Source organism: Puma concolor, chromosome B1, assembly GCF_028749965.1.
Source record: "Puma concolor isolate L17-30 chromosome B1, mPumCon1.1.hap2, whole genome shotgun sequence".
Taxonomy (NCBI): domain Eukaryota; kingdom Metazoa; phylum Chordata; class Mammalia; order Carnivora; family Felidae; genus Puma; species Puma concolor.
In genome coordinates, this window is record NC_141670.1 from 141,833,181 (window position 1) to 141,856,128 (window position 22,948).

The following is a 22,948-nucleotide window of genomic DNA, read 5'->3' on the forward strand; positions in this document are numbered from 1 at the left end:
CTCGTGGGTCCAAATCCAGGAGCTGCCATTTACTTGGGATGGACTTTGAAATAAATGATTTGCCTTCTCCAAACATCAGTTTCATCATCCATAAATTTTGAATACAATACCTGCTACATAGGGCCTTTGTGATTATTAAGTAATACCAGTACTTATAAAGCCCTCAGAAAAGCATTTGGTATATAGTAAGGACTAAATTGTGTAATGGTTAGTCATAATTATTGCTGCTGTTGTGAGAAAACAACTGATTATATACATGTGGAATATAATTGGTTATGGTTCAAATTATATTTTTTAAAAATGATTATTACTGATTTCTTTGCTGTACTATGTTATGTGTATTTAGCTATGTATCTGTTTGGAAAAGTCTTCAAACTCACAGTCGTATTGCAATGTTAGCACTCGGAGAAAGAAATGCCATAGCATTTGCTCCTGTCCTGGGCTCTGGGTCCTGTCTCTGTTGGAGACACTCATGGTGGCAGCAGAATTAAGAACAGCTAAGGAGAATTTTCTTTTGCTAACAATAGCTAAGGTCTTACATCTTAATCTTTGGTGACCAAGTCTGCCAGCCCAGTGGTGGCTACTTACGTTCATCCCCAGTAAATGGCAGCTCCTGGATTTGGACCAGAGGGTAGGCAACAGGGGAGAAGACTCTTTACCAGGGCCAACTCAGATGACTGGGAACAGAACAGAGGCTGGGGAAACCGGCAGTTTCTTTGCCTTCTCCTCTCAATTAAGAGGATAATTAATTGTTCCACTCTGAATTACTTGTTTCCCTGCTATTACATATGGTTAAGATTTGGTTGCTTCTGTTAGCATCTATTTGGATAGTACAGTAATATATCTAAACTAGATTTTGAGTTAATTTTTGAGGTGTCAGATATTTTCTTATCTTATAAAAATACATATGAGCCAACAATTAGTTCTTTCTTACATGCCATCATTAGTTTTTATAACATTAAAGTGAATTGACCAGCATGGCAAATAAAATAATCATGATAAATATGTAGAGATAACCACGTATTAGGAATTTATAGTAAAATTTGTTATATATTTTTAATATATTAATAAGTGTTTTTATTTAAACATAAATATTCCATAATATTCCTAACTGAATTATTATTGGTATATGGGATATTTTGATTTTTTTATATCTTGAAATCACCTTATCACTGACTTCTACAAATTATGATATTTCAGCTGATTTTAAAATCATATAAATAATAATTGTTTATCGTGGTAAAATATGCATCACATAGATTTACAATTTTAGCCATTTTTATGTGCACAATTCAGTAGCATTAAGTACATTGACATTGTGTAACCATCACTGCTATTTATCTCTAGAACTTTTTCATCATCCCAATTAAACAATAACTCCCCCTTCTCCCTTTCCCCTAGCCGCTGGCGGCCATCATTTCATTTTCTGTTTCTGCGAATTTGACTATTTTAGGTACCACATAAAAGTGGAATCATACAGTATTTGTCCTTATTTTACTTAGCATAATGTTTTCTGAGTTCATCCATATTGTAGCATGTGTCAGAAGTTCATTCTTCTTAAGCCTGAATAATATTCCATTGGAGGTATATGCCGTGTTCTATTTATCTGTCGATGGACTTTTGAGTTGTTTCCTTTGGCTATTGTGAAAAATGCTGCTAACTATATGAGTGTGCAATAAGGACTGTACAATACCTGTTTGGGTCCCTACTTTCAGTTTTCCCAGAAGTGGAATTGCTGGAACATACAATTCTGTGTTTAATTTTTTGAAGAATCACGATACTGTCTTCCACATTGTGCCATTTTACACATCCCCTAACAATGCATGAGGATTCCAATTTCTCCACATCTTCTCCAACACTTGTGGGTTTTTTTTTCTATTTATTTATTTATCTGTGGTTTTGAGAGTAGCTGTCTTAATGGATGTGAAGTGAGATAATGATAAGCTTTTTTTAGTTTCCACTTTTCTACTTATTTTTCCCATTTGTAAACAGGTAGTGTGTACTTCCAACTCAGGCATTTTGCTTGGCATGGAAATACAAAGATAAAAGACTTATCTGATAAATTATGGTAACCTCATAGCAGCTTTCCCATATAAGAAACATAGTTGGATTTCTTAGTTCATTTAAAAATATCTACAGACATGTTATGTTCAGCTGTCTCCACATTTGATGAAATTGATTTATTTTTAAAATAAAATAGTTACTTTCACATGCAAGTCTTTACAGATCTTTATAAATTCTCATTTTCCTTTCTAAGCTTAAAATCATATCTCTTAATTTGCTTCAATATGGCAACCATCTCACTTCTCTTTCAACTCACATAAGCTAACACAACCTTCAAGATAGGAAGCTGACATGTAGTCTATAAAATAATAAGGTTTAGAACTCGAACCTTACTTCTGACATCATGTTAGACACATTTCCTATCTCATTGACAACATGGTACTGTAAACTGTTTTCATAGACATGATTGAAGTTGCTGTGTTTTGGTAAGTGAAATATTTTGGTTAACTAAACTTTCTCAAAAACATGCACAAGGGGCGCCTGGGTGGCGCAGTCGGTTAAGCGTCCGACTTCAGCCAGGTCACGATCTCGCGGTCCGTGAGTTCGAGCCCCGCGTCAGGCTCTGGGCTGATGGCTCAGAGCCTGGAGCCTGTTTCCGATCCTGTGTCTCCCTCTCTCTCTGCCCCTCCCCCGTTCATGCTCTGTCTGTCTCTGTCCCAAAAATAAATAAACGTTGAAAAAAAAAATTAAAAAAAAAAAAATGCACAAGAACATATGACTCTTCAATTGATTATTAATTCTTACAGAAATTGGATTCAGATTCTCATTCACAAATATCGGCTGATTCACTCAATGCATATGAATCACTATTAATTCAGCACACCCTTGGCAATCTTGAAAGGTCTCCAAAGGCATCATTTTGAATCAGTTTTTAGTGTAGAGGTCTCCAAAGGTAAATAACCTAGGACACTGAAGTGACTGTTTAAGAACACACTGATTGGTGGAAGGTAATTTCTAAGATCATTTTATTAGGTAGAATTTGTCTTTTTCCCATAAAAGTGAAAAGCAACCAAAGAAAACTGCTTGCTTTAACATTTGTCTTGTCTTGAGAATGCCTGAATGATGTCAAATTTTCTTTGTCACACTTTGGTTGCTCAGTACTTACTTTTTCGTGGACACCACATCTGTGATAATGCAGTTAAGTGGATAGATGAAGGTTGTTATACTAATAGTATTGGTTGCTGTTAATTAATTTATTCACTGGCTGATTTGTACAAGTGTTATTTTTAATATTGTTCAATACAAAATGACCCCAAGTCATACAAGGAGAAGGATTCTCTTGATACAATCTTTAAAAATCCATGAATAAATTTGGTAGAACCTGAATAGTAAGCCATCGACTGTGGAAACTTTAAGTCCTGAAGGTTAGTATGATTACAGTAAAGAGATTATGTTTCTGTTAGTTCTGAGTCTCCATAACCTGCCTGATTTGAAACTACAGTAAAGTAGCTTTTGAACCAATATTTGAGGCTGGAATTCAGATTTTCTTTTTCTTATTTCCGTATGCTCCGTTTCAAACGTATGTTACATTGTGTATTTAAAGCAAGAAGTACCAAAAATCCACATAAAAATATGTTTTCTTCATTATTAAAAGCTTCAATGCCATCATCATTTGGGAAAAAAGAAACGGTGAATATAATTCAAATCTATACAACAGACTTTTAATAGCACCAAATAGAACGAACATCTGGCTTTCTTTTTGCAAGGTGCATTGATGTTGTCAGAAGAGAATAAAAATGCTGATATGATTGTCCATGTTTGGGGTTTGCCAATACAGAATATTTTATTCATTCAGTGTTCTCTGAGTTCCAAAGATAGGTGTTGACTTTGATGAAAAAATACAATGATATATATTTAGAATGACCAATCTTTCACATTTAGATCTACAAACGTGCTGCTGCAGTTGGGTTTTTCTCAGGGATGCCATTCAAGCAACACATTACATTGTCATCTCACATAGCCTTTCTATTTGTGATGATAGGATGCCAGGTTAGAGGATGACAGCTTGGCACAGCTTTTATTATGGCATTGTACTGATGCATGACTACCTCGCTTTTGTTTCAGTCAAAGAGATATTTTAAAGTGGCAGCGTTTTGAAAGTGAATTTTCGTTGTCATATTTAAAAAGTGTACCAGAGGCTGAATTTAAAGAAAGCAAGCTTTCTGAATATTAGATGTTTTGCAATTGCAAGAGGCAGTTTCCTGTCCCTTCCTTTCACGTTTCCTGACTCTGAAGAACATTCTTTGCTCGAGTCCTGCCATAGAATTAATACCCTCTCACCAAAAGAACAACAATTCCAATAATGGAATGCGGGTTAAAGATGTATTAATTGACATTGATTTTTCAAGTTACATTTATCCTTTTAAAGAAGGTTCTCAGTCTTTTTAAGCCCAAATCTTTCTTTTTGATAAAAAGAGCCCCGTATCCATTAAATCCTAAACTTTCACATTTGTCAGCAAATGCCACCAATGTTGAGAGTATTATAAAAACGTGTATTTTGAAAAATCTGCGTAAATTGTGTTGTATTATTTTCAAATTCAATAATGTTAGTAACAAATGTAGAATAATCCCTCCTTGATGCATAACTTAGTCTCTGGAATTTTTTAACACATGTAGAGATAGAAAGTGGTATGCCACTTGTGTGAAGAAATACCATGTTTCTTCAAATATTGATTTCTTTGACAGGGAATAACTGAGGGATAAAGGAAAATAAATGCCCAGGAAATCAGTTAATTAACTCGGCATTGATTTAATGTTTCACTACTTCATAACATGTTTACATGTGGTTGGGTTGCTTGTAATGACTGCTTCCTGCTTGTCAAAGCATGTGTTGATTTAGATCTAAGAATCATAATGGGCTTAGAATATATACTTTTATCTCTATCTTCTCTGTTGGTGGTTTCAAGCATGAAACAGACCTCACTTTCTACCATCTGCTCTCCATTTAAAATTGACACCAAGTTCAGTTCCTCTCTGATGCCTACTTGTTTCCCAGCTTAGAACAATTCTATCCTGTGGTTCAGCCATCTCCCTATTAAGCCTACCCATTGGCCTGGCATATAGGAAATGGAACATCTAGGACGGCTTGAATATTCATGTCTCAAAATAAGCCAGAAAGACTTTTGCCCATGGAATGATGGCCACTATTGCTTAATTACAAGGCAGTTAGCAAAAACTGAAGTACGGTTTTGTTGTTTTGTGTTTTAATGTTTAGACAAAGTGAACTATTTTATTTTATAGGTTGCTAATCATTGTGTTACTAGATTCAACTATCTCAGTAATCATATGGATATCTATGTCAGTTACATGTTTCAGAGAGATATTGGCTGCATAGGTTAAATTTAATATTTCAAACCCTGTAGTTATTAACTCAGCAAATATTGTTAAGGAGTTAAACTGTAGGGTGAACACTGTCTTAGGAATTTGCAAAATGGTGGTGGTGGGGAAAAAACATGGAGCTTGCAGTCTAGGAAAGAAGACAGAACTTAAACAATTACTTAGATTTCTTTGTCAAAAATAAATTAGAGGGGCGCCTGGGTGGCGCAGTCGGTTAAGCGTCCGACTTCAGCCAGGTCACGATCTCGCGGTCCGTGAGTTCGAGCCCCGCGTCAGGCTCTGGGCTGATGGCTCAGAGCCTGGAGCCTGTTTCCGATTCTGTGTCTCCCTCTCTCTCTGCCCCTCCCCTGTTCATGCTCTGTCTCTCTCTGTCCCAAAAATAAACGTTGAAAAAAAAATTTTTTTTTTTAAATTTAAAAATAAATTAGAACTGTTACAATGCTGAACAAACTTTGCTATCACCCAGAGTCTATTTTTTTGTAGTAGGATAAGATATTGGGCTAGTAATATAATTTTGGGTTTAGAAAATCATTTTGGCCTAGAATATCAGAATTTGTTTTTCTAAACTAACTGAAAAATGACTCTATATTCACATCAGTGTGTCTATATATCTTCCTATCTATCTATTCACCTTTTTATCTATCATCTGTTTTGTACAAACATTAGACCCAATACTTGTAGATAGATCTAAACTCTACTGGGATTTATGTTGAGTAATTACATAGACAGTCAAATGGAGATTAAATAAAGCCAATCGCTTTTTGTTCCTTGACCCTTCAATATACATGTCTTCATCTTTTTTGAGTTCTATGGACCAATAAGCAAACTGTCCTTTGTGTATAGAGGTAACTTATTACACACAAGTGAGTAATTAGTAGTTGGAAACACTATCATAATCATGTTTGTTCACTTATTTGAACGCATCTGTGTGTTTTTATGTGTATAAATGTTTAAACTTTGAAAGTTTAGTCTTCCTGTTTGGGGAAATTATGTTGGATTAATTATATCTCCAGAGAGGGTCTAATACTTCCACAGTTGTTTCAGAAATCAGTCTAGTTAGTTGATATGTTATTTAGACTAGGAATGTCTGTATTGATTAAGGGACAAATTAATGCATGTTTAGTTTCTTTTCAAACTGTGAACAAGGGATTCTATTAAATACCATTTTATTCTCACTGATCAGTGAAATGACATCTGGGTCACAGTAGTATCTATATTTGCAATATAAATCCCTGTGGCTATGTTTGAAAGGTGTCTGCACATAAAAGTAAGGATAGATTTCATGCTGCTACCAGCCTAATTTTGGTATATACAATTTAAGGTGCCACTTGAAGTTTTGTTCTCCATGGTATAAGTTTAGTAATAAATGTAGTCATTTGGATGCTGTGCTAGCAGTCTAGAATGTAGAGGTATAATGTGAAGAATTATAATCCACATTACTCAAATGTTATAGAAAAGCATATATCATTTCGTATCATATATCTAAATATTAGTCTCTAATAAATATACAAAATTAAGTCCTGACTTTGGGGATTTGGATATCTTCTCAGTAGATATAAAAGCGACTTAGCAATTGTTTAAAATTGTTTTTCCAGGGGCACCTGGGTGGCTCAGTCAGTTAAGTGTTTGACTCTTGGTTTCGACTAAGGTCATGGTCTCATGATTAGTCAGTTCAAGCCCCGTGTCTGATTCCATGCTGACAGCACAGGGCCTGCTTAGGATTCTTTCTCCCTTTCTCTCTGCCCCTCACCCGCTCATGGTTGTGCGCACGTGCTCTCTCTTTCTCTCTCTCAAAGTAAATAAACTTAATAAATAAATAAAATTGTTTTTCCAAAATTTGACAAAACATAAGTAAAGTAAGTAAAGCATAAATTTGTTGAATACATACATATATTTTCTATTAAGACTGAACGCCTTGAATGAGTTCATAAATATTTGCTATGCTGAAAAGAAAACAGTATCAGAGGAACTAATTTTCCAGCTAAAGCGGTAGGCAGATTTTTCATAACATTTTTTATTTATAATCTTCTAGAAACTAATCTGTAATTACTCTTCAAAGTGAAGCTTTAAAAACTGTACATTTCTATAAAGTATCTTTAATTGATATTATTCATGCAATATCAATTTAAAAATTTAAAGTGAAGTTTTTAATAATTGGTTTTCTTTGAAAAATCCTAGTCTCAAATTAGCCGGGAATTTAGCTATCTGACAAATGACCCAAAGAACTGTGAATACTTTTAAGTAGAGAGAGCTAATAAAAATCTGTGTGACTCAAGTGCAGGCTGAATTCATCAACATATTTTTAGTTATTAATTTTTGAGTGGGACAACACATACTGTTTCAGGGTCCCAAAAGTGAGGATTTAATTCTTAGAAATTTAATTTAGCCAGAGATGCATCATTACATCCCTAGGGTCATATACATGAGGAAAATCTCTCAATGATTATTTTCAGTGCTAATATGTGTTAAGTATTCAGGATTTCTTTTAAATGTGACAAAAGCAATTTGATAAGACAAATTTTCTCAGTGCTGATTTTCTAGGAAAAAATCCATGAATTGCATGTAATTTTTTTTGCTCTGTGATATTAACACAAAACTTTAAGTTTAGAAATATTATAGTGCAAATTAGTATTTTCACATGGCATTCTTCCACCGTGAGTAAATTAATTTATTCTATTTCTCACCTAATTTAACAGTAGTGATTTAATATGTCTTTCATTTGGATTTTTAAAATTAAAATTTTCCTAAATGCATAATTCAAATATGGATTGAGGTTTCAGTTAGCCATTATTTGATATAATGGTGGGTATTTGAGTTCTTTATTGTGATATTGTGTGTGTGTGTGTGTGTGTGTGTGTGTGTGTGTGTGTGTGTGTGTAAGAAAGGGAGGGAAAGGAGGGAGAATATTTTGGTACGTGTGAATCTTAAGAACTTTGAAAAGTAGCTCATTTAACAGCTTAACTCTATCTACTGTAAAAGAGATGAGAGGGATCCAGATGTTAACTTTGTATAATTAGTAACTTTGCTTTTACAAAGGAGAATTTGTAACAGGTACCCTACAAAGCTTTTGCATTATAGGATCTCTACTTCCTCTCTGACTTCATCTTACACTTTCTCCATTGCTCAGTCTACTCCTGCCACACTGGTTTACTTGTCTATAGATATGCCAGAGGTGTTTTACCCCAAGGTCTTTGCAATTGGTTTCTCTAACAGAATTAGTCTTCCACAGATAGTCACAGTCTCATTGACTTCCTTTGAATCTCTGCTCAAGAGCTACCTCAACATTTTTTAAACAATTACAACTTCTCCAGCAATGGTCCCCCACACAGACTGATATATACTGATACTCTGTACCCCCTTACTCTGATTCAGATTTATATTTTTCTTTAGGCATGGATTCTTCACAAGTGGTGCTGTGCACTTTATAATGCATCACATCAATTTCTATTAGGTAGCCAGGATAGATCAGAGAAAGCAGGTTGTAAGAGTCTGATCCATCATATTGATTATTATATATTTGTAACATGGCCCACATTAGTGTTTAATAAATTTATTTTATTTTGGCATAATGTGTCCCAGATTCATCTTTTACATTTTGGTTTTAAGACTGGAATAAACCAGGGCGCCTGGGTGGCTCAGTCTGTTAAGCATCCGACTTCAGCTCAGGTCACGATCTCACAGTTCATGAGTTCAAGCCCCACATTGGGCTCTGTGCTGACACCTCAGAGCATGGAGCCTGCTTTGGATTCTGTGTCTCCCTCTCTTTCTGCCCTTCCCTGTTTGCACTCTGTCTATCTCTCGAAAATAAACATTAAAAAAATTTCTAAAAAAAAAAGAAAAACTGACATAAACCATTCAACTCCAAAGAGCCCAAGATGTTTTTAGTAGATAATGGTATTTAGAGAACACATTTTGAATATTAGGGGTGCTAATTGTTATTGGGCTGTCTTGCTTCTAAGCATTTCAGAACATAAAGCTAGAAAATTGAATAGTTTTGAAAAATATCATGAATTTATTATGGTATATTTTCAATTCTAACTTAGCATTAAGAGCTCTTACTGAATATTTTTAAAAATTTATACTTGTATCTCTTTTACCTTACATGAAAAATCTAGGCCTTAAACGTACTGAAGTATTTACTTATTTGCTTTAACCTACCAGATACATACCTACAAATTAATAATAAAGTACTGTTAGTAAAATTAAGATTGATTAATGAAATAAAACATTTCTTTGCTGCCATATTTGTCTTTGGATTATATTCTGTTGTTGGTATACAGGCAAAATACTGTTTTAGTCACTTGAAATACTTATTTTCTGGATGTACTTGTGTATCCAATTCATTTGTTTCAGTTTGTATCCAGTTCTTACATCCACGTATTTGATTTCTATTTGTTCTATCCATTCTTCATTCCGTTTTTCCTTTTCTGCCCTCTTTGTGCTAACGTAGTCGTTTTGTAATCCATTTCATCTCCTCTCTTAAGTAGATTTTTGTGCTGTTTTTTTGTGGTTGCTCTAGAAATAACAATTTGCTTTTAGAATTTTTCACAATTCATTATCACATAATATAGCAGTTTAAGACCAATATATAAACATTACAGTGGCCTAATTCACATTTCCCCCTCTAACTCTGTGTGCTTTTGTTGTCATATATTGTATTTCTACATATGTTAGGAATTCAATAATAGGATTTTTTTTACTTTAAATAATCATTTCTTTTCTATATTTGTATTTCTTGTTTGTTCACATATTTCCTCCTCTGTTTTTCTTTATTTCTTCCTGCAACTCTAGGCTTCCATCTAGTGTCTTTTACTTTAGTTTCAAGAACTTTTATCACTTGTTATCTTTGAAGTCTGTTGTAGATAAATTTATGTCAGGTTTTGCTTATCTTACAATGTTTTTATTTTGCCTACATTTTTGAAGGGTATTTTCTCTGGATATGGAAATATAGGTTGATTTACCTTCCCTTAACACCATTTAGCATATTTTGGGGAATTCCATTGTCTTGTGTCCTCCACTGTTGCTGATAGAAAGTTGGCTGTCCTGCTTGTGTTTTCTTTGTATGTAATGTCTAGGAAGGGTGATGAGGTACAGAGAAGTATGTTTTTATGATATTCTTTGGTTTTCACAACTTTTACTGTTTGTTCCCTGATATATTTTTCTGTGTTTTAATCCTGCTTGAGCGTCACTAAGTTTCTTTGATCTGTAGGTTTATGCCTTTCATGAATTCTAGGATGTTCTCAGCCATTATTTTTTCAAGTTTTTCTTGTCCATTATTTCTCCTCTACTTCTGGGACACCAATTACTCATTAATCCATTAGATGTGTCCCCACAAATCTCAGATTCTCTTTAGTTATTTTTTTTCTTTGTTTTTCAATGGGAACAATTTCTATTCCCCTACCTTCAAGTTCAGTAAGTTGTCTTCTGCTGTGTTGTCTATTTTACATGAATCAAAAGCATTATTCTGATATTACAGTTTTCTCTCTAGCTTTTCCATTTCATTCTTATTTATAGTTTCTGCTGAAACTCACCACATTTTTATGCATGCTACCTATCTTTCTCACTGGAAATTTTAATATTTTTATCATAGTTATTTTAAAGTTTGTATCTTTTGGCTGCATATTTCTCTATATTGACTGTGTTTTCCAGTAATTATGGGTCATGTTTTCCTACTTCTTTGTGTATACTATAATTTCTTATTTTATGCTGGGCACTGTACATAAAAATAGACACTGGATAATATTTACCTCTAGAAACATAGCTATCACTTCCTCTGTCATGTTGCTAATCTGTAGCTGAGCTGGGTCACAGTTTGTTGCGATTTAAGTTATTTTTATTTCCCTATTGGCTTAAAACATTTTGAGGGCAGGATCAGGGATTTCTTTTCATCAGAGCGCGCTCTCTCTCTCTCTCTCTCTCTCTCTCTCTCTGTCTCTCTCTCTCTCTCTGCTTTACAGCCCACCTGTGAGCTTTGTGGGTAGCAGGAGAGTCTTCTTCGCTCTCCAGCTGCCAGTATCACATCCCCTCACTCACATCCTCTGCAACTTTCTGTATCTTGAGAGACCAGCTTCCATATTGATTCCTGCTTATAGCCTTTAACTGACCAGTGACTTGCACTCTCAGAAAGCCTCATGAATCTTGGAGGGATTTTTCTCAGTTCTCCTGCTCTCAAGCTTTCAGTTGGCTGCTAAGGCCCAGGTGCCTCAGGGTTATTTTTCTCATCACTCTTGCCATTCCACAAACCTTCAGTGAGCTGCTTCCTTTCCCTGGAGGAAGGTCCCTTTGGAGAGGGAAAGATTCCTATTCCTTCCTGCCTTTCTCCCATCTTTTAGTTGATTACATTCTTGTTCTCAGGGAAAACTTCTTGTACTATGGAGGGATTTCCCTTAGCTTTTCTGCCATGTCCTCAGTTTTTGGCAGAGTTTTGACTTGCACTTAGTGAAGCCTATTTTAGTTTGTAGGGATTTCTTTTCTATTGAATGTTTTTGCAAATGTATGTATTTATGATTGCATTTGATAGTATATAACAAGATCTGTTCAAAGATCTCCTTTACACCCTCATCCTGGTCCCAACCTGAGTCCCCTCTTCCACCTATCAGTAACTGCTTTTATTTTCAAAGCAAATATTGGCTTTTAATTTCCATTTGAAAATATAAGTATGTAGCAATTCTAGTGTATTTTTCTTCTTTGTAACATAAAATATAGCATAATGTATATGCTATATGCAGCTTGCTTTTTCTCTATAGTAGTATAGAAGCCATTTTTCTATAGTAGTATAAAGACATCTCCTCCATTCTTTTTAACAGCTGTATATGATTTATAATATTCTATTATCTATCTGTATCTTATAGTTTATTCATCTTGTCTCTTACTGATGGGTATTTGGGTATTTTTCAGTTTTGTTACATACCCATAATGTTACACTGTGCATGTACAGAACTTATATTCTGTTTTTCTATAGCTTTAAGTTATATTTTTAAGTAGTTATTTTTTTACTATTGGTTTAAGACCTAAGATACAACTAGTACTCTAATTGAGATTAGAAAGAAGAAAATTATTCCTACACTACTTACAATGTATCCAACTAAAACAACGTATGGGATTCTGATTTTACATAAATAATTCTACTGGGCATCTTCTTCCCATTACAATGTATCATGAGGCCCAAGAACGTATTGCCAACAGTGTTTTTGGAAAACCATCAAAGTTTTACATATGTATGTGTGTGTTTGTGTACGTGTGTGTGTGTGTGTGTGTGTGTGTGTGTGTGTATAAAGAAAAATTAAGAGACCTGAATATTTGCAAAGTAAATGTTAGCAGTGCGTATAGAGTCACTAAAATTTTGCAGGTGCCATAATAGAAAGAAAAGGGGAAAAAAGCATTTGAAAGTAAATTTGTCAAGCAAACTCAGCACTTCACTTCATGACATCTACTGAATATCCATATGGTGTGTGGTCTCTAACCATAAATGAGATTTTTATAGGTTGAACTTCCATTACAAGACAGTATGTGTAATTTATATTTCAGCTCAAAATCTTGCACTTTTGGTTTGAGCAGAGGACAGTAAGGATTCTCTCCTATATGTGTGTGTGTGTGTGTGTGTGTGTGTGTGTGTATATATGTATATATATATATATGATGTAAAATTTTATGTGTTTATATATATGAATTGCTCTCTTGATATATATCTCATACATAGATAGATCTCTGTTGCATATATAGGAGAAAGATGATAGTATGTGCCCTCTCTTCAGTCTTGTACCTTCAGTTGCTTCAGAAAATCTCTGCCCAAAGAGCCTATTGTGTCCTCAAGTCGACATTCTTTCCTGATAATCATGATTTTCTGGACCTCTTGAATTGTTCTGTGTCTATTTCTATATGTATCCACGCTTTGTATACAATTTTAAATTTGAATCACTGTTTACTGTTGCACAAAGCACGAAGGTTTAGTACATTTAGAAGTGGAGATATAAATAAATCAGCTATCTGTGTTTGAAAAGTCTAAACTAAAGTGCAGTTGTATGCTTCAGCTTGTCAATGGATATTTATGAGGTGAGCATAATACTATAACAGTTATAGCAGTGAAATATATCCTGTGCAGATAGCTAGTAAAGGAGTTCACTAGCATTAATGCCAGCAGAATTTTAATGCTGAAAAAGATGGGAAACATGGCACTTGCTCTGGCTAACGCTACTCTTACTGGCTACAGTGAAAATGAATAGGTGAAATCAGTTTTCAAATATTGCAAAAGAGTTAGGGTCTATATACTTAACCAACAGCAAATATGTCAGTTTCGACTATTATCTTGTTTTCATCTCTTGGTTTACTTAACTGTAGAGCAGTAACAACACCAGATATTTTTATTTGGGGCATCAATTTCCCTTTCCCACTTATTAAGAGACCCAAAAGAAGATATTTCCAACAAGGATTTCTGGAGAAATGTCAATGAAATTCTTACTCTAATAGATACTTGTTAAATGCCTGAAAATCACTTAAGTGATGTTAAAGATGACAGATTCTAATTGTGAATTTAGACTTTGTGACTTTAGAGTTTTATATGTGATTTATCCTTGGTACATTCTGTTCCTTCTCAGGTGGACGGAAAGTGGATAATGCAGTAAATCTTCTGCATAGAGTTCTATTCTAATAGATGAGTTGAGATGTTAATGTATTTCAAGTTTATAAAGAATCATATTGTGCTTATTTTTTTAGAAGCCAAAGAAAACAAAGTTAAGCTTTCAATCTTTAGACCTAGGATATTTATTCTTGTAGAACTTTTGGGATTTTATGAAGAATAGTATAGTTTTAATATGATTACAAGTATAAACTTCAAGTTCATATTAATTATCTAAGTTAACTAAGATTAAGTTCAAATTAATAATCATTTGACATCAACTGTCTGCAGAATACTTCATTAGGTCCCACCAGAATAAGAAAAAGCAACAAAGAAGGGAAGTAAACATGATATTGTCTTTTGGTATAAGATAGAGGTTGAGGCAATTCATTTGTTGGAGGGTTTTGAAGGTTTACCTGAATATGGAATCTTTATGTGTATGAAAGTTGAGAATTAAGAAAGAAATACATATTAGTTTAAATTTACTTATACCTGGTCTACTTATAAAGAAATCATAAGAAAAAAACATACCATCAAACTACAGAATAAAAATATAGTCACACTATATGGACACTAGAAAGTCACACTATATAGTCACACTAGAAAATGAACGCTAAGGGCCGTCATAGCTTCTAGAACATCATGTGCCTGCATTTTTTGAAAGCCAAATTACAAACAGAAAGGCTGAGTTATATAGTTGCCATTATGTAAGGGTAGCACATAAACTTACCAGAAGTGACAAGCTTTAATCCTAGTTAGCTCTTAATTTCAAGAATTGATCCCTTAATATCTGTGTTCTCAATAGCAATTTTCCAAAATATAAAATTCTCTTTATATGACCAGAAGTCATCTGGGCTGTTCCTATGACCAAAAGTCAAGGGAATAATGCTGTAATGGTGTCATAGATCTAGGAAGGCATGTCTAAAGAAGAATAAAGAAACCAAAGTCCAGATATATAAGTAGCTTATTGGTGACCTGCCTTAACATAAGCATGAATATATTGAATAATAGTTATCAAATTTCATTTTAATACAAATAGAAACAAAATCTTGTAGTGAATTGCAATTTTAAAGGTAGGTGAGATGGACTTCCTTGAGCCAAATGAGGATTGAGGGGCTTGCAGTGTGCCACCTCATTCCCTTCTTGTGCACCGTGCCAGCCATGGTACCTCTGAGGCACCTACAATGGACTACATGGACTACAGTATAAAACCTGACAGAGAAATACATGGCTGGCATTTCACTTAGAAGTTCCCTCCCAGGTGGAGATAATTTTGCCAACTGATCTGGAGAGACAGGATTCCAAAGTTATTGCCATTAGTGCCAGAGGTAAAATATTCTACGTTGTTCATTGAATAGAGAAATACGTACCTCTAGATACCAGGCATATGGTTAGAAAGATCGATGTGGTATGAAAATTGAATAGCTTTCCTGTATTATTATTTAAATATAATCAATCCCAGCATGCATAGAACTTCAGATAGGCTGTGTGTAAGTGGTTGAACAGGCATTTCATGGAAACTCTTAGAAATGTGTATCATAAAAATGAAATGCTGACTATGGGTTGTAAGATGTATTCATAATTGGCTTTCATCATGACCATGCACTCTTTTTTTTTTTTAATTTTTTTTAACATTTATTTATTTTTGAGACAGAGAGAGACAGAGCATGAACAGGGGAGGGTCAGGGAGAAAGGGAGACAGAGAATCTGAAGCAGGCTCCAGGCTCTGAGCTGTCAGCACAGAGCCTGATGCGGGGCTCGAACTCACGGACTGCGAGATCATGACCTGAGCCGAAGTCAGACGTTTAACCGACTGAGCCACCCAGGCGCCCCAAACCATGCACTCTTGAGTAGAATTGCATTCAGATGGATTCAAACAGGATGTTAACTGTAAATACAACCCAGAGATGAGTAAACAAGGTGATCTATAGGAACATTGAAAACTTTGGCATAGTTGGTAGCTGGAGGTGACTCCCAGAGTGAGTAGTCAACAGATTCCCCTAGGAGTAAGATCCCTGATGGAATACTGAATAAAAATTCCTTTCTGGCCAATAGTTTTTTTTTTTTTTCTTGGTTATCGTTTTTATTTTTCCCTTTTTAGGGCTAATCTCTTCCAGTATCTCTATATTTTCTTCTCTCCTTCTCCACTGCTGTATTTTTCTCCTTTGTAATCCTTTTTCTCTTTCAAATTTATGTTTCTTCTGTCTTCCTATTTTTGAGGTCTGGTTATTATGTATTCATTCATTTTTATGTTCGTCATCCATCCATTCATTTGTTTCTAAGTGAATATTTATTACAGGTTGGATCTATGTTAGATACTGCAGTGACATTGTACAGGACATACAATCCAAAAGGCTCCAGAAGATAATATTTTTATTAAAAAAACAGTCCATCACTGTTTTAATATCCATAGTTCAGAACTATATCTTATTGCACATGAAGTTACACTATCATGGCTTAGAAGCACTGTTTTATTGCTTTGCTCAAACATTTATTAATCATGTCATTTTTTTCTACCTCTCCCCCTTAAAAAATGTTTAGAAAAGGGATGTGTAATGAAAATAATGTTTTTAATGTTCCCATGGCTTTTGGTGTCATACTTAGTTAATCTGGAGAAGAGCATCTTTTCACTTAATATTCATCCTAAAGTTCTTGTTTGAAGGTTCTAGACAGTACAAAAATACAGTCTGTGTCCATGACCTATGACCAAGGAATTTTGACCTCATTCTAAGAGGGTCTTCTCTCTGCTTTTCTCCCACTCTCATTTGCACAGATATTATTTGTAGACACTAGGTACAAAGTAGGTAATAAAATTGACAGTTGTAATAATGTTGCCTCCAAAATTGTTTAGAAGATGTATAATTTTTGAAGACTGTCTGCCTTTTAGGCAAAAGCTGATGGAAACAAGTTTGCTTTTATGCTTTCTCTTTTTTCATTAATTTCTGAAATTTCTAAATTTATTGAGCAAACATTTTTGAGAGGAAAATGGACCAAAATCTTGTTTTTATGTTCTAAGCTGTCTTCTCCAACAATATTTGTTGTTTTTTTGAATCTTACCATATATTGGATATTTAAAACAAACTTATTATTTACATTTAGAGAGAAGTAAAGAGAAGTTCTAAAATCTGAAGTTAAAGAGCAGATATTATGACAAATAGGAAAATCTCAGTAAGATGATAATCTTTACCCAAAACTAGAAAAAAGCAGTATGCTTAGCTTTTGGCCTGTTGAGAAATCTGGATGTGGTTTATGTCGTACAGAGTATCACCATGGCTGTACCCAGGAGACCAAAAGAGGAGATCCTTTATCAATAATTTAAAACTTTGTTTTCAAATAATTCTTGGATTATTTACAATTACATAAGAAACAATGTGTCTCCATAACCTTCCTTGAAATGCTAAGAAATTGGGATGACAGTCTCTGAAACGTGGAAAGTAGTGGTGCCTGGGTGGCTCAGGCAGTTGAGTGTCTGACTCTTGATTTCTGCTCAGTCATGCTCTCATTCTCATGAGATCAAGCCCTAAGTTGGGCTCTGCACCGGGCATGGAGCCTGCATGAGATGCTGTCTCCTCCTCTCCTTCTGCCCCTCCCTGGCTCATGCACGTGCACACAGGTGCTTTCTCAAAAAAAAAAAAAAGAAAAAAAAAGAAAGCAAAGAAAATGTGGAATGCAAATAGTCGCCCTTTGTTAAGAACACATAATGATGGTGTGTAGTTGCACACAGAGAAATGGTCAACAACAGAGGATGAGTTTTCTACTGTCTTTGGCAAAAGCCTGTTATTAAAATGCAAACAGAAAGAGATGCCATCTCTTCCCTTTCTCCCTGACTCCTTATCCTCCGTCTCTTACTACTTCTCAAGTGCATTCTTCATATATACATTTTAGAAGCACCATTTTTATATCAGTTTTAAAAGCACCAGATTGCATAAAGAAATACTTTCATTTAAATCCATTATAGAAAGAAACATAGGGTTTGGCTTTGATATTTTTATTGCTAAGATAGTAATGCTATACTTTAAATAGCAATAACATAGTTCTGTTTTACATAGAGTTCTTTCCACTCTAGTTTTACCATACGGTTGTGTAGGTGAACTTGCTCCAGAAAAGATCTGAATGAACCACCACCATGCTTTGACCCAAGGGAAAAAAACATGACTTAACGGTTCATCTTAACATTGACGTGTTCTTGGGTAATTGTCTATTATGTCATGGTAGGAAAACTAGGTATTCTTATGCCTTTTTATAATTGCTTTAATATTTCAATAGTGATTTTTTTTTCTTTTCTAGGGCCGGTGCATAAACTTCTCTCGAGTTCCATCTCAGTAAAAGGAAAACAGGAAGACCAAGAAGGTATGAAGATACATCTTCACACTGCTGATTTCCAACCAAATGAAAAAAATATGCATTTCAGAAGTTTTTGGAAGAACAGCTTTATTCCTCTCAGTCAGGAAATGTTTTCTCTGCCTTCTGCTTTGCTTGCACCAAACATTTTTAAATACTTGTTCTGCCATCTACACGAGAGTTGATGGAACCCAGGAGTAACTCATGATTCATGACATTGAAAATAAAGACTAATGTTAATCTACACGCTATGGTTTATACAAGAAAGTGCATTTGAAAGTGTAGAAGAGGAAAAAGCAAAAACGACAGCATGAAGATGATATCAAAACAGGGACCACGTAACAACTGGCCATGATGGATCTGTAACGGAGAGAGGAGTGTTTTATATGGAAACATGGCACTTGTGTTTTCACAGCGCAAGATTGTTAGCCACAGGCAGAGTATGGAATATCCCACCAGGCCAAGCAAATAAAGGAGTCCATTGCCTTATAGCTATGTCAGATCACAAAATCCTCCCAAGTCCCCTATCACAATGTGCCTTACGGGAAGCTTCTGACTGGAAAATCTTGTCATTCTAACACTGAAAAGTGCACACGCATGACAAAATGTAGACAGGATGCCTCAAGGTGTTGGTAGCAAGCAAGATTTTGCCCTTTAGTTTTTGAAGACACCTTTCTTTCATTATGCACCCGGGAAAAGAAGAAAATTAATAGAGCGTTATTCCATAGGAAGACAGCCTGTAAGCAGAGATCTTGAATGGAGTTTAAGGGACTTGTGCTTTGAGAACTTGTCTCTGGGATCGGTAGATTTACCCCTCTCTCTATGTTTAGGGTTTAGTAGTGCATAAAGCATTAATATCTGTAAACATACCAGGAGTTTGTTTTGCTTTTAATTTAAAGGAAGCAGTAACCACAAAGCTTCCGCTCAGGGTTTTTCCTTCCTCCAAGTCTCCAAGGGCTCTTCAGCGTCACAAGCCAGCAACTCTCTTTGCATGAAAATTTCAAAGTTTAATTAATATAATTAAAGGCAACAGCAAGCAGCAGCCTGTGAAGATTTTGCTCATCTTTTTTATGCCTTTTGACATTGAATGACCTATTACTGTATGCGCATTACTTGGATTTTGAGGGGCACTCCACCTTGGTTATGATTCAGTAGAGGAAAAAAGACCTCCTCTCATCAATTTATAAATTAAATTTTCAGGAGGATCGGCCACCACAAAACACCGAAATGTATGTATTATAATTTTTTAGAAAAACCACCATCGTGTCACGTCGACGATGCCAAATTATGTTAGCGTGAGTGGAAACACTGTGGGGGAGGAAGAAGGCAGCAGCTGAAGAAAAAAGCTCAAATGATCTAGTCACTTTCGATACTGTACTTCAGATGCGAAATGGATATTCGACGCGAAACCTGACAAAGCGCGCCTGCTTTGATGTGAACTGGTATAGACAATGACCAGTGGCTGGGTCAGTGGGATGTCTCTCTGTGAGCACAAAGGCTTATCAAATGACACTAAAAATAAGTTCAACAACCATCACATTGGAAGGGAGAAGGCGAGCATTTCATGTTTGGCGGGCATGTGTGTGCACAAGATGGAAAGAGCGATTTGGAGCATCCCAGTATAATTACCCCCATTGTGCTCTTAATGGAAATTTCAAAGGACGGGAGTGATTCTGTTGGTTGGTGTCCAGATCTGTGGCACTGCTCCGAGAAGCCTTACTCAAGCACACACAAATATAAGTATACATGCATATCCTCTAGCTTGAATCTTTTTGCTCAAGTTTATTTATGTCACTGGCTGGCTGGATCCAAAGTCATGTGTCTACATATTCATAAATAAAATTTTACCTGTGCCTCTGCTACCATTTTCTTTAAGCCCACATAAACTCAAGTTTTGTTTGGTTGAATATATAATTGTCCTGGTTAGTTTCAGGACAGAATTCTACTCAGTTCCAAAATGTCGCTTATGTTCACAAATGATACTATTGCAGTAATTATCCATGTGTGCAAGTGTGACTTAGAAGCCTGATATACACCCCATGAGTTCTTGTAGACCTTTGTTCTACATTTTTATATCTGGGATGGCATTTACTGCTGTTTTCTCAAATTGGCACTTCGTTTCTGATCCATGCACACCCATAAATGGTATTTAAGAGCACCAAAGATAGTACAGAAGCCAAGGCTGTTTCTTCAGTAGTTACTTGGAATTTGTCTACTATCGTATGGCATTTGTATTGAGTTAGTGTTTTGCTACATGAGCAATGGGAGTAGACCTCTGCCCTTAAAGGGAAAAATAGCTTTCTGTAGATTGGAATGTAAATGGGGTTCCAGTTCTAATACCACTATGAAGAGCTCTCCGTGAAGAGGGAGAAGCAATGGCCTGTATGTGTAGACTAAAAGAGTACAATTCATAAAGTTCAAAGACAGATGGATTTTCACTGCACTTAATGATACGAACCAGATCTATGCCATTTTCTCTCATTTTGCTATCTAGCAAATAGAAGAATTTGCTTTGAAAGAGTACTCTTTTCTCACCAAAGAACTAAATGAAAAACCTCTATACCTTTTAGTCAGGAAAATAAAAGGTTAGAATAAAGCCATTTCTATAAGTTTAATAACATTTTTTAAATATTTTGTAGAGAGGAATCGGTCCTGTTTAATTTTCTGGACATAATGTCAGTCAAGATCTACTATCTGTGTCTAAACGAATAAGTCTTTATCCGTAATCCATTTGTGTTGCATAAGGTTGCAACGACAATTAAGTGGGAAATGACTCCTAACTTATGTGTCTACTCTGCCTGGAAAGAAAGTTTTGAAGGCATCTATATATATTTCATAACAATGTCTGTTCTTTATGGATTTGATCCATAAATATTTATCTATCTGAAAACTTTGATACTTGGAATGTTTTCCTTAAAGCATTTGGTGCTCCAAGAAAAAACATTTGGTGCTAAGAGTTACAGCACTGATGCCTTTCCCCAAGTTAATTCTATTTTAAAAATTTATATTTCCTTCCCAATGAGATGCAGAGTCAAATTTGAGACCCTCCATTAAGTAGGGCGCAGTACCTGCCATCTACAGATAATTCTTATTTTGACAAAAATATAGAAGGCTTAAACCTGTATTTCAGATTGTTTGAGAAATGATTTGCTTATATTCCACCTGAACTTTATTTGAATGATTTAACATCATAAATTATTCAATATCTGTTTTTCTAATAAATCTTTACTGGATGTAAGATCTGGGTGTCTCTGTGAAGTTAGTAACTTTAATAGCTGTGTATCACTGACCACTGTTTACTGCTCAGAGGCAATTTATTGGTTTATGTTTAAAATCAATACACTGTCTGTATTGTGGCCAAAAGGCATCTAAAACATTTTTGATTGATCACTTCACATATATTATTTTTGAGTTTTAAGAGAGCAAAATATAATCAGGCCACAATTACCAGTATTGTAAAGCACGGTAACCTCCTCCTCCATGGCAAAACCCGTGGTTAGCTTCTACTAAGTGGTAGATAGCATCACATTACTTGAGGAAGTTTATAAGTGTTTTATTACCAAAAAAGTTTTTGGTGGGTATGTAATTCAGGAAAGAAATATATCCATTCTTTATTTTAATATGAAAGGAACTGTATAATGTAGAATCAGAATAACTGGTACACCTGCCGTATATTTAAAGAAAGAAACAGGCAGGTGAGGCTGGAGAATGTTGTCTGTAGATAATGAAGTGAGTGCAGCCATGTGTTCTAGTCTCGAGGTTTAATTTTGGTATATTCCTACACTTACTAGGATCTAATTCAGTCAAATTGGTCAAAGGAGAAAAAAATTTTTTGAAAACTCATAATGCAGCAAGCCCTGTGCTATTTTTTAAAAGTGTACTTTATTTCGGTGCTCTTCTGCCAAAAGAAAATGCTGATAAAAAAGTACACAGTAGAACATGCAAATTTATATTAAAATGTGCTTGTTCAGATTACGAGAACTATATTAAGGTAGTGTGTGTGTGTGTGTATATGTGTGTGTAAGAAAGAGAGAGAGGAAGTCAGTGTGATGTGGTACACATCATCTTCTGTTAGGAATCAGGTGATGGATGTCCCGGCTCCTAGAGTGAGCTACAACTAGCTTGCTGAAACTGAACTGATCAGCTTCTCAACCATAGACTAGAGGTGCACTGGAGAGGTCTCAAGTTCCTTCCAGCTCTGACAACATTTCTGTGAATACAGTCATATTGGAGGTTTTAGTACTTATATATTTCATATTTTTAATGACTTTCCTCATTTGGAGAGCACAGCAGTATTAGCTCTGTAAACTGCCATTTAGTTACCAAAAAGACATTGAACCATACTACATAATTTTATAATTAGCCATAATAGAGCAATTTCTCAGTTAATTTCTTACAACTAGAATTTGTCAAAGAGGCAACTGATAATAAAATTTATGTCTGATGAAACCTCTGAAATGATGAGTAAGATAGTGGGAAACATATCTTGTGTATTTCACTCTGACTTTACAGTCATAGCAGGTGTCTCAAAGGCATGTATAAAGATGTACAGAAATCGTTACAATATATTTATGTTACTAATTTTAATGAGGA

At 35.1% G+C, this 22,948-nt stretch overlaps 1 protein-coding gene across 3 annotated transcripts in view; it reads left to right on the forward strand.

Moving 5' to 3' along the window:
- Positions 1-21,593, forward strand: part of ANTXR2 (ANTXR cell adhesion molecule 2) — a 170,621-nt gene extending 149,028 nt beyond the window's left edge. For all 3 annotated transcript variants that reach the window (XM_086704776.1, XM_086704775.1, XM_086704774.1), the window contains one exon: positions 18,302-21,593. In XM_086704776.1, coding sequence (XP_086560902.1) covers positions 18,302-18,340 — 39 coding nt within the window. In that variant the 3' untranslated portion in view covers positions 18,341-21,593. The remainder of the gene's footprint in view (positions 1-18,301) is intronic.
- Positions 21,594-22,948: the final 1,355 nt, after the last annotated feature.